At 37.0% G+C, this 12,792-nt stretch overlaps 1 protein-coding gene across 1 annotated transcript in view; it reads right to left on the bottom strand.

The window, feature by feature from the left end:
- The window catches only part of mgat5b (alpha-1,6-mannosylglycoprotein 6-beta-N-acetylglucosaminyltransferase B), a 106,915-nt gene extending 95,567 nt beyond the window's left edge, over positions 1 to 11,348 (bottom strand). Inside the window, exons 1-2 of the mRNA XM_016556133.1 lie at positions 10,859 to 11,348; positions 7,334 to 7,446 (exon numbers count right to left, since the gene is read on the bottom strand). Coding sequence (XP_016411619.1) covers positions 7,334 to 7,446; positions 10,859 to 10,926 — 181 coding nt within the window. The 5' untranslated portion in view covers positions 10,927 to 11,348. The remainder of the gene's footprint in view (positions 1 to 7,333; positions 7,447 to 10,858) is intronic.
- Positions 11,349 to 12,792: the final 1,444 nt, after the last annotated feature.

Here is a 12,792-nt window from a genome sequence, read left to right as displayed (position 1 = left end):
ATTTAAATAACTAATAGCTTCTTAACCTTGGACCTCATTCTTGAAACACAAAATGACAAATAAAAAAAAGTGTCAAACACTTTTATATATATAGGCCTACTTTTCTGAACTTGGGATCCCTGCATGGTCTTGGCTAAGCCTGAAATACACCACCTGGCGGTGCCGGGGGTGAACCATCACCAACATTTCCTCCAGTATAAGGTATAATAAATACAGTCAAAAACTAACAATTCAGGCTCCATAGTTATTTTCAGTTTCATTAACAAATCTCAGGATGGCAGCTCTCTTCTCGCACCGTTGCCACGCGACAGGAGCATTAATCGGAAACACCTGCTGGCGCAATCAGGAAATTCTGCGAAGGCTAGACTCGGAGCATCCTTCGAAGGCCGTGTCGGCCGCATCCTTCGAAGGACCCGTCCTCCAAAGGATGCGGTCTTTGAATTGGGACACAGCAGTAGTGTTTACGAAATATGCAAACACACAGGTCTATACAGAAACCAAATGATAAAGATGCTCCGAAGACAAGATGCCGCTGTTCAGTGCTAAGCTGTGGAAAAACAGGATGTGCGTTGCCTTCCTTCTGATCCCAATGTTAGGAAAGAGTGAATGAAAGTGTTAGTAAGAACTTGGTCCTTTGTTCACTTCATTTTATCGTGGATTCGTTTACAAACAAGGCACAGTTCGACGCAAGATTTTCAGAAAGATTGAAACTAAAAGATGATGCTGTGCCAGCTATATTGGATCCAACAGTAATGTGCAAAACACAAGTGTGAGTAACTGTTTTTATTACGTGATCACTAAATGCATTTTTAACATAAATCACAGCAGCGTTCATCTGTGAAGGATGTACACTGTCAATCATACACAACTATTAGCCAGTCATAGCAGTGGGCGTTTACTTCCAAGTCTACAATCCACCACGTCTATTCAAACAGAGCGTTCTGATGAGGGGGGGTCAAAAACAGTACAGAAAATAGCCTATTACTTCTAAATTGTTTCTTGATGTAAAAATCTTGATAACAATATAAGTGGACCTCAGAGAACAATACAAAATAAAAAAAATAAAAACTGTGGCATTTCATGACCCTTTAATATTAAGCATAAAATGTGTTTTAATGTCACGATTGAGGGTTGTATAAACTTTCAATAATAAATGTTTTTAAAAGCAAGATATTTAAAGTGTACCTAAAGTTTATTTCCAATAGTTCCACTTTAGCACAATCAAATATACTTCAGTATATCTTTAGTTGGACTTCAGCACTACTTCCACACAATTAAAGTGCATTAAGTACAAAATTTGATCCAGCAGGAGGAGGAGGTATTTGGGGCGGGTGAAGGCATCCATAAGGGAACAACGGGGGGGGAGCGCTGTAAGGAAAATGGAAAACAAACAGAGGGTAAAGCGCAAATTACTTTTGTGGGTCTGGGATTCTGTCACGATTGCCTACGGAGAGGAGAATGATTAATAAACAGAAAGCACAAACTATGCAAAAGCGGTATTCCTTCCGGTGCACTCAGTGTTCGAATTCACTACTCGTTTTCATTCACTCCTTCTAGTGAACTGAATTAGTGACCTAATGTAGGGAATAGTGAATGAGGGTATAGGGGTGCGATTTCGGACACAGCCATAGACTTTCAATCCCGGACAAAGACAGACTGCACAGGCTGGAACTTAAATGCATGGGGTAACGAGGGATAATCAACGAACACAGGTGAATCAAATGACTAATCACACATGGGGAAACTGGGTCACAGGGGCCACATGGGGAGATAAACACACACAGACAGTCCATAATCCTGACAGGCATCACTTCACAAGACATGCAGACTGAATGGCTAGGTGCTTGATGTTATACACCTGCCTATATGACAATGAGACTGACTGAAACAACTGAATTAAGAGAACCTGAAATAATTAAGAGGCATGTCACAATATTTTTGTCCTTAAATGCAAACAAGGAGTATCTTTTTTTTCTCCTCACAATTCAAGCACTGACTACATTTAGCAATTCCATCTATTTTCCTCCGGGTGTGTTGGTGTTAAATGTGAAGAAAACAAACACGGATTATGTCTAGTGAGTCAGTCTGATATTCAGGAGCTCTTTTGCCCGACTCTGTCTGACAGCAGCTGTGGGTGTATGTGATAGAAGACAAGAGATTTTACCATGAAACGGTTTTAAGATGATTCACTAGCTTTAAGATGACCTGAGGGCTTCTGTAAAGCAGCAGGTCAAACTCACAGCTCCAAAATCACTAGCTCCAAATGCAATGTGTCTACATCTGTCTAAGATATTTAACATGATGTGTCTTGAAGGCATACATATACAAAGCAGTATGAACACACACGTATTTTAAAATCAACCTGAAATCTAAATTGATATTGTTTACATCATGTTATTTATGCTATTTCGAAGGGGAACAAAAGGCATCAATAATACCTGGAAAGCAACCTGTTTACATTCATTTTAATGGCTCATTTACATACACTCACAAGTCGTTCTTCAGAAATAATCTTGAACTGTGAGCTTGACTTTGATCAAAGTTCCTCTTACTTTCTAATCCTTTCACTCCAACCTGTCTCCATTCTAGTATGCAATACTTCTCAAGACCCAATCAACTCCCAGTGGAGAAAATCAAGACCAGCACAATTTTTTTTTTCTTCATCACTGACTATCTTGTTTCACTAGGAAATACATCCGTTTACAGAATTAAAATGGTTTGAGAACTGCATTTCAAATTGACTTTTAAGGTCTACTCCAAAATGTTTGATCTAATCTGCAGTGAATTTGTGTTTTAATTACAGAGAAGTCTTCAGAAATGTGCTGAAGCAAATATTTACAGAGTTTATTTCACCCCAAGAACCCAACAGCAGTCTCCTTGAGAGTGTGTGTGTGAAAGAACATAGCTCCTGTTCCCATTAGACCGTCATTTAGCATTATAAATACACAACAGTGCATGGAGAAAAACATGGATGGTGAAACTAGGGCACATCCTGTGCTAAGAGCGCGGAGGATAATTATATCAGTATCTATATTCTTTCTATATGTAGTGCATTTCAGTATCAATTCATTTAATTTGTTTTAATAAAAACAATAATATTATGCAAAAAAAAATGTTTTATTGATTTTGCAGCCGTCATTTGATTTGTCATTTGACCCAGAAATAGTGCAGAACTTTGTTTCTAATTCATTTTACACCATGACTTGTCTATTATCTTTTTTAAAACATGTTTCTTTTGGTTCTAGATTAGAAATTAAAATCTGAGATCTGAGACCAGTTTTTTTAATGTGGTTTTAGATATTTGGACCCCACTGCATATACGAGACAATGAAAAAAAGACCTCTCTTACATAGAAGAAGATATAGGTTTTTAATATAATCTGTATTTTCATCTCCTGCTGTGCCTGTGTGCCACAACTGTCAAAGGCCACAGTCTTTGAACCCTGCATTGACTGTCTAAAGGAAGGAGAAGCACTGGTTTTCATCTTAGAGCAGTGCAGATATCTGCCAGAGTGTGATTGAGCACAGGGACGATTCCAATTGAAATCTAAAGCCCTTCCTAGAGGATGCTATGTCAAAGCCCTGCAATCCACAGATTTATATGCCACTGGCAACCAAACACCAAATGAAACACACGGGAGACTCGACTAACAGGGTTGAGCAACATTCAGAATAAAATGGAGCTAGCGAACAAGATGCAGAATTGCTACTTACTGCAAATATGAAGGTAAGGATGTTGAATTAAAATGAGAAGAAATTCATATAATAATATATGTTGAAAGACCTAATACCTTATGTTGATAGGAATCTATTTTACCCCAAATTTGTATGTGCTATGCATTTTTATGTTTACTAGAGTGTAAATTCAGCACGTTTTGTTGTAATAAGTACTTTAAAATACATTACTGCTAAAGTCTGTGTACATTTTAATAGTTAATTTTTTCCATTTGAAATGAATTAAACAGCACTTCTACCAACATTTTTCCAAAAATGTACCTATACCTACAATTTGCTGCAGTTATCAGTTGAATGAACACTAGTTCAATCAAAACACCAACAACTTTTATTCCGTTTCATGCTAATTATGATTACATGGTAGATGATCAATTAATGGTTCCTTGTACAATCCTGTGTTATAAACTCAAAACTATTTTGCCATAGTGCATGATTTGTAAATGAATCATTTTTAACGTTTGCATGACATAATCATATGTATGCATTGCTTTTCCAATGTAGTAAACTTGCTTGGTAGCCCATCTGGTACAGCATTGCATTTTGGATGCAGAGTGTTCGGGTACGAATTCTGTGCAACACAGTTTGGTGAAAGAGATCAAAGCCATGTAAAAATAAGGTCAAATTGCATGTTATTTATTTATTTATTTAGAGTGAGTGAGTGAGTAGAAAAGATCTACCCGTGCTATCAGTTCTTATTCAATTCCGGACTTAATGGCATTAGTTCTTGCATTTAATGTGGTAAGTCTGAAAAACATGGTACAGATGAAATGTGAGTGATGCAAAGCTGTCGTATAATATCAGAAGATATAGTAGTGCATAAGTCCTGCTTTTATTTGTGTTGTTTTGTTTTTTTTTTATTTTGAGCTTGGCTGCATATATCAGTATACACTTTTATTGCATAGAAAAGATAAGTTCAGATATTTTACCAAATATCCGCTTGTGTTTCATGGTAAGAATAATAATAGGGATATAAGGATGAGGCAGTAATAACAAAATGTATTGATTGATTGATTGACTGATTGATTGATTGATTGATTTATGGATTGATTGTTAAACCTTTAGTGGAAACATTAAAGAAGTGGAATAGTAACAAGAATCCTTATATTTTCAGCCCTAATAATGAAGCATGTAAAACTGCATATTCAAACTATATTTCAGACGTCTATACACTGAAAAAAAAATTTCATTGAATTTACTTTTTTTTTTTTTTTTAAGGTAAGTGGTTGCAATCCATTTATTTTAGTTACATTTAAATAACTAATTTAGTTGACTAACTTTCAACATTATTATTATTATTTTTTAAATGTAGCTAAAATAAATTGTTTGCAACCACTTACCATAAAAAAAAAATTGTATCATTTTTTTCAGTGTAGGCGTATATAGATCATAGTATAGATGGATTAAATCGGGAGATATATATTTTTAGTTTGAACAGTAATGGCTGAGAATGTGTCCAGTGAAGGGATATATTCTGAGGCCCATGAATGTTATGAGATATTGAAACCCAGTTTTGGCTCTAATGATTGGCATCCTGTATTTACTGCTTATCTAACACACGTCTGCTATTTAAAACAGACAAAGTGCTCCCTGCATCAACCCACACACAAGCTTTCATTAAAAATGTATAATAACAAACCTCTCTTAGAATAGCCATTAGTATCCATTAGAGGCATAATCCCAGAACATATGCTGCATGGTATTACTCAAGATAGAACATGGCCAGAGTGAGGGTGTAAAAGCTGGAGGATCTCTTATGTGGAAGAGGATTAGTGAACCAGCAGGTTTTCTCTCAGGAACCGAAAGAGAACAGCTCCCATTGAGATAACATGTATACTCAAGGGGGGGGGCTTATCCTATTTTTTCGGATAAGCAAGAAAAAAAAATATTTAAAGCACAGAGAATGACAATGCCGTGAATGTTTTTTGACATAGGCTAATTTTATGTATATGTATACGCAACTCTGTATTTCCGCGCTGACTGAAACACGTCTCTTGTGCGCGCTTTGATTTGATTGTGCGCGAGAACAGCGCGTGAGTAACGAATTGAGGTCTCTTTCATTTCTTCTTCTTGTGGTTTAAAATTGTTTGTACGTGTAAATTGGCAAATTAATCTGCGAATCAAGCGTGTGCCGAACGGTAGGGTCTCATCCGTACGTATTACGGATCAACTGCGATCCGTTTAACTCCTAATATGTGACAGATCAGAGCAATCTTTCATTTACTTATTTAACATGAAATTGTCAAATTGCTACTCCATATCAATCGCATACAAAGAAAATACAGAATAATTAGAACAATCATTAACATAAATAAATAACAGAGTGTCATTTTTCCCAGAACTTTCTTGTGACCTGGTAGCAATTCTTCCACGGCCCGGTAGTGGGTCGCGACCCGGTGGTATAGAGTAACAGAATGCTGTTATGTTGTCGGGAGTCAGGATACACAAAGACAAGCATTTATTCAAAATAGAAATCTTCTTTAGCTACCGTTCAAAAGTTTGAGGGCAGTATTTTTATTTATTTATTTTCTATTGTTTTATTCCCCCTCCCCCCCTTGTAACTGTAATTCATTTTAATGTAACCCTCACATCTCTGTCAGCGCTGGACTCCCAAAACACAGTGACGTCCATCTCTGGCTGATCAGCAGGCAGTGTTTAATGAGCGAGAGCCAGATGCTTTCTCAAGGCTTCAGCCTGGGAGTGGTTAATTAATCAGATTGCTCTCTCTCTCTCTCTCTCTCTCTCCCTCTTTCCCTTTCTTTCTCTCCTCTCTTTCCTCCATGCGACCTCTCTCCCACAACATTACAGAACACTAATCCATCATCTTCAGCTTTTTACTGGGGTTTGCTGAACACACCATGAAACAGTTTTCCAATTTTCTAGCAACCGAGTGGAGCTCTTAAGATGACTATTTGCCACATTTGGGTACACAATTTCCTGTTGGGCACAGCGGTGTTGAAACTAGAAAGGAACTGAATATTAAACATATTGGCTCTATTCCAAAACCTCTGCAGTGAGCCCATGTAGGCAGAATTTTAAAGCACTATAGGTGCGCTCCCAACATGAAAGCTTTCACAAAAGGTAGACAGCATAATTATGCTGCCTTCTGAGATACCTTATTTTTCCCACTAAATAAAGTCAGTATCGCATGTATCCTTTACAGAGAAGACAATCCCAGCCAGGCCACACAGAATCTGTGCTGCAAAATCTTTATATTTTAACCACCCTTCTTTCGTAAAGTTTCACAAATACCCTTGATGAGTGAGTAAATGAAGACAGAATGTTAATTTGTGGGTGAATCTTTCTCATAGACAGGTTCTTCTTGGGATTTGCAGTGAACGAGACCTCTAGCTTCTGACGTGATCTATTTTCATACGCATAAAAAGTGATGACTGCTGAAAAATGGGATCTTCTGCAGCCAGAGATGCTATTCACAGCACACTGACCCCTGGCTAATCAAGCCTGTTAAAGGCCAGCGCAAAACCCTTCATTACCCCCATTAAAAATTCCATAAAATGACGCTCTCTAAATGCCACCGGATTAATTAAACATGCATACGGTCAGCACAGGTAGACGTACAGAGCTGCCAGTTATTAATGTACCTTCAGTTCGGATGCTGAATGGGGAATCGCCCAGTCGCTTGGCCGAGAACTGCCCCCCCAGAGAGGTCATTAAGAAGCACAGACTGAAGAAACCGATCCCCGCCACAAATATCCTGCAACAGATAGACAGATAGATGTATGAATGTATTGGGGTGGAACAAGAAAAAAGCCAGACAATGACGAGAAACCACTATGAGAAGAAGTATAACTGTTAGAAGAAGTATATTATCCTTTCGAAATTTGTGAAAATTAAAGCTTTGTCATTGTTTACTCACCTTGTTGTTGCAAACCTGTTCACTTTTTATTTTTTAAGAAGAAAAATATTCACACAGGCGTTTTCTATGAAAGTGTAGTACACAGTGACCACGTCTGCTAAGTTAAAACGTACATAAATAAATACATAAATAAAAAACCCTAAACGTGGTCCAAGTGACTCATTCCCTGTATTCCAAATATTCCATCATACAACATGTCCGTGTAACAAACAGAGCAAAAAAATTATTAATTAAATTAACTCAATAATGTTTCGCTCCATCAGACAAATAGAGTGTTCCAATGATGACACATTTTTGTATGCCAACCCCGAAGTTAGCAAACAAATCCATCAAATATTTTTAAATTCAAGCAGTTGCTTCCAGCTTTAAAAAAAATGGTCTTATCTGAATCAGGAGAGAAATACGCACAGAGCAACTTAAAGTAGTCCAAAACAATTTAACACAATTATGTTGGTGGGTTTTGATGTGAGAGGACAACAGGGAATGGGGTTTTTCACTGGAGGAAGCATTATTATGGATTATGGACTTATGTTTTGGCCAATGCAATGATTTAAAGTCAAAATGCCATAATGATGGAGTTGCCTCCTACAAACACACAGCCTTTCACTTCATTCTGACGGCACCCATTCACTGCAGAGGATCCACTGATGAGCAAATGATGTAATGCTACATTTCTCCAAATCTGTTCAGATGAGGAAACAAACTCATTTACATCATGGATGGCCTGAGGGTGAGTGCATTTTTGGGCAAACTATTCCTTTAAGCTTCCAACAACTCCTTTAGTCTTTAAAGTATTAAAAATAAAGAAAGAAATAACATATTTCCCCTGAAAGTTTGAGTTAGAATAGTTTGGAAGAATTTCATTATAAATGCAACATAACTGTAAAAGTAGACTGACGACTTTGAGGCTTATGGACTAATGAGATGCATTTTACTGTTTGCCATAATGAGGTTTAATGTCCCTGACAACCTCTGTAGTCCCATTTAGACACTTGATAGCAACTGCCTTTTTCAAGACAAGTAAAAGCTTTTAAAAAATCACAAGCAGGTATTACTGATATATTTTGTGCTTGCGTTAACCACAGACCATTCAAAAAACCCACTGACTTCCAGGATGATGGAACTGCAGTGCTGAAATGCTGACTCGTTTCCGGGGTTTGCCTACAAACATGCATCATCCTTGCAGAACACTATTACTGGTGCGCTGACAGAGTTGCAGCAAAATTGATATGCTTATTTTGAGTAATAATGAATTAAATGTTGGTCTGTTCCTCAGACAAAGCTATTATATGATTTTAGAAGACTTATGGAGTCATGTGGACTACTATGGTATTTAATGGTGTTTTTATCAATTTGGAGCTTCCCAGACATGGACACTGTCATTGTATGGAAAATAACTGCATGAAAACAACTGTATACATTTTTTGGGAATGACATGTGATGACAGAATAGTCTCATAACAATGGCAGAATTTTCATTTTTGGGTGAACTGTTTCTTTAAACGTCACTGACTTCTCAGTTTATATAAACCTAGAGTTTTATGTATACATCCTAAGGCAAATACACATTTGCATTACAGATATTTGAACAAAGAAGGTGAAATTCAAAACATTATTCATGTTTCTCAAACAGTAATGAAAATGTACAAGGCCACTCGTGATGACTTTATGCTTTTAAGAAGCCCACTAAAAATTAAGTATGCTTTTCATTGCTGTATGCAGTTCATAACATCATAAATTAAGAATAAACCACTGATCTTTTGTCAGGGTTAACCTATACAGTAGCTGTAGCCTGCAGGCTAGAGCCTTGGATGGGTAATCAAAACCTTTGAGGTTTAAAGGAGATTTACACAGTTTGCCATTTTTGTAAACCGATTTATTTTGTGATCGATTTATTAACTATTGCAGATATTCTCTCTCTCTCTCTCTCTCTCTTATAAATTATATATAGAAGGAAACAGAAATGTCATATCAGACCAGACATGGAGGGTTGTAACTGGACACGAAATTGCATATTATCTGCATGTATTTGCTATTTTGAAATAAAATTTTTCCTGTTTGTTTCCTGTTTTGAATTAAAATGCCTAACTTATAATGGTGGTATAAGTGGTATTACGGAATGGCATCATTATTATTGAAAAGTAATTTTGATTACTAGAATATTTAGAGGTAAGTAATGATTAGTTGTTTCTATTTTAGTTTGTAGAAGACAAATATTGGAATATTACAGTAGATCAAAGTCTGAGACATGTAGTGTGCAGCAGAAAAAAAACTCTCCATACAGTCTCCTCTACTGGTCTCCTTCCCTGCTGACATCATTCTCTATAAAGTGGCATCATGTTTGGTGGCAAAGTAACAGCAAACATCAATAAGCATTTATGACCTCTTATTTTCATCATGTAAGACATCTTTTTCATTTTATTTCCACTGTGTAGGCTAAATAAGTGTCTTAAATAAGTTAAATAAGTGTCTTAAATAGTATTAAATAAGACCAGGGCATATTTCTGTAATATCTGCAACTCTTTCACAGAAAAAGCGTGCTTAACGTACAACACAAGCCTTTTATTTTTTTTGTATTTTATTTTATTTTTTAAGTTGCAGAGCTCAGGTAGGCTACTGCAGAACAGAATGACCCACATCTTCGCGCTGCTGGATTCCCGCCACTGCGAGAAACAGCGCGAAAGCTCATCAACGAGAATCAGTTCTTACACCATCCTCACATCCTTGCCTGAAAGTCCCCTGACACCATCAATGAAACCCTCTCAAGAACCGAGAATAGTACCGCCTCCACCACCATGTTATTTACAGTAAGACAGTAATCTCTTTCTTTGTAGATACACTTTTATGTGGTAACAATAGTGAAGACAGTTTGGCGAACTATTCTTTACAAAAATTAGCATGGTAGCCATATATATATATTATTATTATTATTTAGCTAATAAAAATATTACCTGGTGTTATACTACACCGTCAAAAAGAAACTTAACAGTAGTATGCTTAACGTTGTCATCATTCATTTAATAAGATTTTACATTACAAAAAATAATGCAAATGTGGCATTTTGGCGGAAACTTACTGTTGTGAAAGTGATTTTTTTTTTGTAAGGTCAATCAGACCACAGACACAAAACTAAGACCTCAGTCACAGTGGTCAAACGCTACAGTGTCAATTCGAGGTTTGTCTGAATGGTGTACTGTCAATGTCTTCAATAATTTGAACATAAAAGTCTTACAGTAGATGTCAAGTCTTACCTGAACGGTTTGAACGTCAGCAGGCATCTTCTCGTCATAGTTATACACTCGCTATTTACAGCAATCATTTTTCGCGCCGACTGGTTAACAACACACGAACTATAAAACGCATAATTTACTTTAATTACTTAATATGCGAGTTTAAAGTAACAGCCCTAATTCTGACTGTAAGCTCTTTGATGAAGTTGCAAGAAGAAAGGCATCCGAAGATTGCTGAGTGAAATAATCGGCAGGTCATTCAGTTGGTGATGTTGAACTCCTATTCATCATAGTTTCCAAATAGCGTCAGAAGTAATCCAGCGTAGGTCCATCTCCGTACATTTAGTGAAGTATCAATGAAGCTCGTGAGGGGAATGAACGAGTCAGAACTCCCTGCGCAGCGCGCGAAGACGCTGGATCAATTCACCGGCACGACTGGCGTTTTCTGTGATGTGAGCCTTCACTTTCACCTTCTTTGAGAATAATGTTGTCTCTGTGGCTCAATATGAACATGAATGCAGTTCAGCTGCATCAGAGGAAGCGTCTAAAAGCTTAAACCGCTCCTCTGTAATGCCAGAGCCGTGGACAGCTCCCAGTGCACACGCTATAAGGCATCAAGAGCGCCATCCGATGGATTTCTAACAGTTTACTCGGATTATCCGATCTGAGATATGACGAATTGGGTCTTTCTGCGTGCAGCGTGTTTTTTGTGTAAGTGCTTTTAGTTAAACACAAGTACACTGATTGGATATGCGAGTTACATTTTTTAAACTTAAAAAAAAAGAAGAACATTTCACAAATATATGGCCTCAAGTCTTCTTTGCACATTATTTTCACACATGTTTAAAGGAAAAAACATGTATATTGTTTATAGTAATTAAATAAGATTTAGTATTTGAATGTAGTGAAACAAAATTGTAATAGTCGTAGACTCGTAGTAGTTCCCCAATAGTCGTAGCCATCTTACCCCAAAATATCTGACACACTTTACTGCACAACTGTCATGTTAAGAAATGCTTCATTCCATAGTCCATGGCTAAACTTCAGATAGATCAAAATATACACTGGCAATTCCCTTTGCCGGTTATTTGTTTTGAATTTGACAGACTCTTTCTAAATATAGTCATGTGACAAAAAATGTGCACAATTTGCTAGATTACATGGTGACTCATTTTACCCCACTCTCCTCAACTCCCTTTAGTGTATGATGATTTACACATTGCTTATGCTACCATTGTGTCTAGAGAGGATGTTTCATTACAGTATTAACAGTAATGAGAATCTAATGAGAATCATAATTCAGAATAATGAGAATTATGAACAAACTCAAAGGAAGTCAAGTATTCTCAAACTCTACGTGTCTCTGGCCCAGCTGATGGTTTCTGCTAGTTTCATTCCCATCATTTCTGAACCCTTGGAACCTAGAGGACTATTAGCAGTGCAGCCCGCACCTATGGATGACACACTTCATATCCAGCAGTGAGTCTGACAGATCGGCCATTAATGAAAGCCTCCATCTGTACAGTTTAGGATGCTGAGGATCTGCTTTCAAAAAAAAGAAAAAAAAAAAAATAGGATGCTGAGGATCTGCTTTCAAAAAAAAAAAAAAAAAAAAAAAAGAAAGAAAATCAATAGTTCTCTATTTCCTAGACCCACAGTTTCAGAGTGCAGCAGTACAACTACAAAAAAGGACAGCAGTGTACAAAACTTTCAGGTGCTGCGGAATCCTTATTGCTCAGGGCTACTTCAAGATACAGAGATTGTGAACATCAACAAGATGATTGTCTTGCCTAACAAAACAGACATACAGCGTGCATTGATTGATGCTATTAAGTGCTCCTCATGTCTCTATATAATTTTCTCTTTGAAACAACACCACAGATGAGAGAAAAATAAGGAACATGAGGTTTTCTTCAGTCCGCAGGGTACAAAATGTCTAGACTTGATAACCTGCA

The sequence above is a fragment of the Sinocyclocheilus rhinocerous genome, unplaced genomic scaffold, assembly GCF_001515625.1.
Source record: "Sinocyclocheilus rhinocerous isolate Xijiao unplaced genomic scaffold, SAMN03320098_v1.1 scaffold647, whole genome shotgun sequence".
In the NCBI taxonomy this organism is placed as follows: Eukaryota; Metazoa; Chordata; class Actinopteri; order Cypriniformes; family Cyprinidae; genus Sinocyclocheilus; species Sinocyclocheilus rhinocerous.
The sequence above is the reverse complement of the archived record's forward strand: the minus strand, read 5'-3'. Positions and strand labels throughout refer to the sequence as shown.